The 2,503-nt window shown below is 32.8% G+C and overlaps 1 protein-coding gene across 1 annotated transcript; it reads left to right on the forward strand.

The window, feature by feature from the left end:
- On the forward strand, window positions 1-2,296 carry LOC133696816 (CLAVATA3/ESR (CLE)-related protein 25-like). The gene is made up of 2 exons (XM_062119095.1): window positions 1-615; window positions 2,132-2,296. The coding sequence occupies exons 1-2, from the start codon at window positions 326-328 to the stop codon at window positions 2,169-2,171; spliced, it is 330 nt and encodes a 109-aa protein (XP_061975079.1). The 5' UTR covers window positions 1-325; the 3' UTR covers window positions 2,172-2,296.
- Window positions 2,297-2,503: the final 207 nt, after the last annotated feature.

Raw genomic sequence — 2,503 nt, forward strand, 5'->3', positions numbered from 1 at the left:
CCCTCCTTGTAATGTTCGAAACCCAACTAGATACCTAGCACTCTCTCTCTCTCTCTCTCTGCCTCCCAAGGTTCGAGAAAGTGCAACAGAATCGCTCCAACCTATAAAGAACACCAACCCACCCTAATCCTCAAAGTAAGAACCCCTCTAAAGAAGAAGAAGAAGAAGAAGAAGAAGAATTCTTTGATGGGTATACGCATCAAAGAAATCAAGCAAAATTAGTAATCTTCGTGTGATTTGTCCTTCACCTGTACCCCAATAAGTACCTACAAGCTAGGTAGGAAGAAGAGATTATACAGGGACGACAAATTAAGAGAAGATATATATGGGTTGTAGTGTTAGCAGTTGCTCTTTGTCTTTCAAGGTGTTGCTCGGGGGGATTGCAACGGTGGTGTTTGTAATGCTTTTGTTGGTTGGAGCCTTGGAAAGTGGAGCAACGTCCAAAATGACAACCAGCAGGCTAAATAGTGTTCAGGCTACTCAAAATGACCTGAAAGATGATCATGAAAAGGATGTGATAGGAAGAGAGAAGCTTGTTTACAATTCGGAGTTGGATCTCAACTACATGATGAGCAAGAGAAGAGTTCCTAACGGTCCAGATCCTATTCACAACAGGTACGTACGTCCACCATATACAGCAACAACGTAACTCTTTCGCTGAAGGAAACCTGTTTATAGCCTCATCTATATGTGCATGGATATTATATTCTACGTTTTTCATTTATCTATGTGTTTGTTCATTTATTTTTCACTTTTCAAATCTAGCTTGTATACTATATATATATATATATATATATATATATATTGCCAGTAAACAAGATTTTTCTTTGTTGTTACACACGAGAAGTTTGAATTTGAATTTTTTTAAATAGAGGAGACACTGATATATCAATTAAGCTATAATTTGTTGATAACCAGAATTTATTATATTGTGTGAAAATTATTTCATTATTTGCCTTCTTACTCGTTATTTTATATAAAATATTTTATAAAATTAGAAAAAAATAATATGTACCATGTTAAAAACATGAAATTCATACTCTTAATACAGTGCACAACGTGAACAAGCGAACCCTAAATTGGGTTTAGGGAGAGGGTCCATTTTATTTATATATTTTCATTATTATTGATAATCCATGAGATATTATATTACTATGTGCTCCTGCAAGAGGCAAAAACGTACAAGCCGCATGGAGAAAGAAACAGGAGATAAGTCTAAGTTGATGTCATATATATATCTCACTATATATATATATATATATATATATATATATATATATATATATATATATATATATAAAGAAACTGTTACATTGATCTCCAGCGATTAGCAAGGATTATAGAAGCATATATTATACAAGTTTGAATTACAAATTAAAGGCAAATAAAGTTTGTGTCTTCACTTTATTCCATCCGTCACCCACAGACTTGTTTATTCAAAGCTAGCTATGAGACATTTTACTTTGTTCTCCACATTTACGAGGCCTTTAAATTAACCTTTTCATGGTGTCTTTTCTTTAACTCTTTTTATGCTTCCCTTTTCATTAAACTTTGTCCAATTACATGCATCAACGGATTATAATTACAGAACATATAATGGTTACTTGAAAAGCATGCATGGAAAAATGCTTTAAATTAGGCCGAGGTGAGGTGAGGTTTGTGTTTTAATTACCCCAATTATAGATCTGCACGCGTTTAATTGATCAATACACATCATAATTTTATATAAATTCTAATAAAAACTCTATTTTGAAATTGTCATTAAAAAAAATTATAATTTATAGCTTTTTTTTAATATTTTTTTTAAAACTGCAAGTTCAAAAACTATCAAACTACTAAACACACGTTGTGCTAACCTAAACTACACTACCAGGGCATCATTTTATAACATTATAGAAATGGAAATTCTTCTACTGTCTTCAAAGTAAGCAATCTTGTTCCGGAATTGTTTGCACTAAAAGCAAGCTCGTTAGTAATTAGCACTTCCATTTTGTTAACTAGATATATACGACAGAATTAATTAATGGACATTTTAAAACAATTAGCCATGTGATCATGATGATTATGACCATTATTAGTTGCTTCTGTTCTGTTCTGTTCTGTTTTTTTATCATTATATTCTTTTTTTCAGGAGAGCTGGGAACTCCAAACGACCACCCGGACGAGCTTAGGCATCTTAGTTTGAGAAGCTTCTGCAAGCAAAACGATGAGACAAGATGTCTGCTGTGCGTCTTGTATGTATTCTTTATAAATGGGACTATAAAATGCTCCTGGTCGTGATGAATTTGTTTGACAATCCCAGCATCAAGTCTTTTTATTTATTTATTTTTACTTCCACAAATTGTTTATGGGAGAGACGTTTTGGGGGTTAAGGAAAAGAAGCTTGTCACACAAACTATGCTCGAAAGAATCTAGGGAAAGATAGATTAGGCAGCCTCTACAAAAACTATACTCTAGTGCTAATTTTACATGTTTTTGTTAAAAAAAAAATGTCTAATTAAAG

The sequence above is a fragment of the Populus nigra genome, chromosome 6, assembly GCF_951802175.1.
Source record: "Populus nigra chromosome 6, ddPopNigr1.1, whole genome shotgun sequence".
NCBI classification, from domain to species: domain Eukaryota; kingdom Viridiplantae; phylum Streptophyta; class Magnoliopsida; order Malpighiales; family Salicaceae; genus Populus; species Populus nigra.

Excerpts from the sequence above, each read along its gene's own strand:
- LOC133696816 (XM_062119095.1), top strand. The coding sequence starts at position 326 with ATGGGTTGTAGTGTTAGCAGTTGCTCTTTGTCTTTCAAGGTGTTGCTC. Across the intron at positions 616-2,131 it reads CCAGATCCTATTCACAACAG|GAGAGCTGGGAACTCCAAAC; the intron begins GTACGTACGTCC and ends TCTTTTTTTCAG.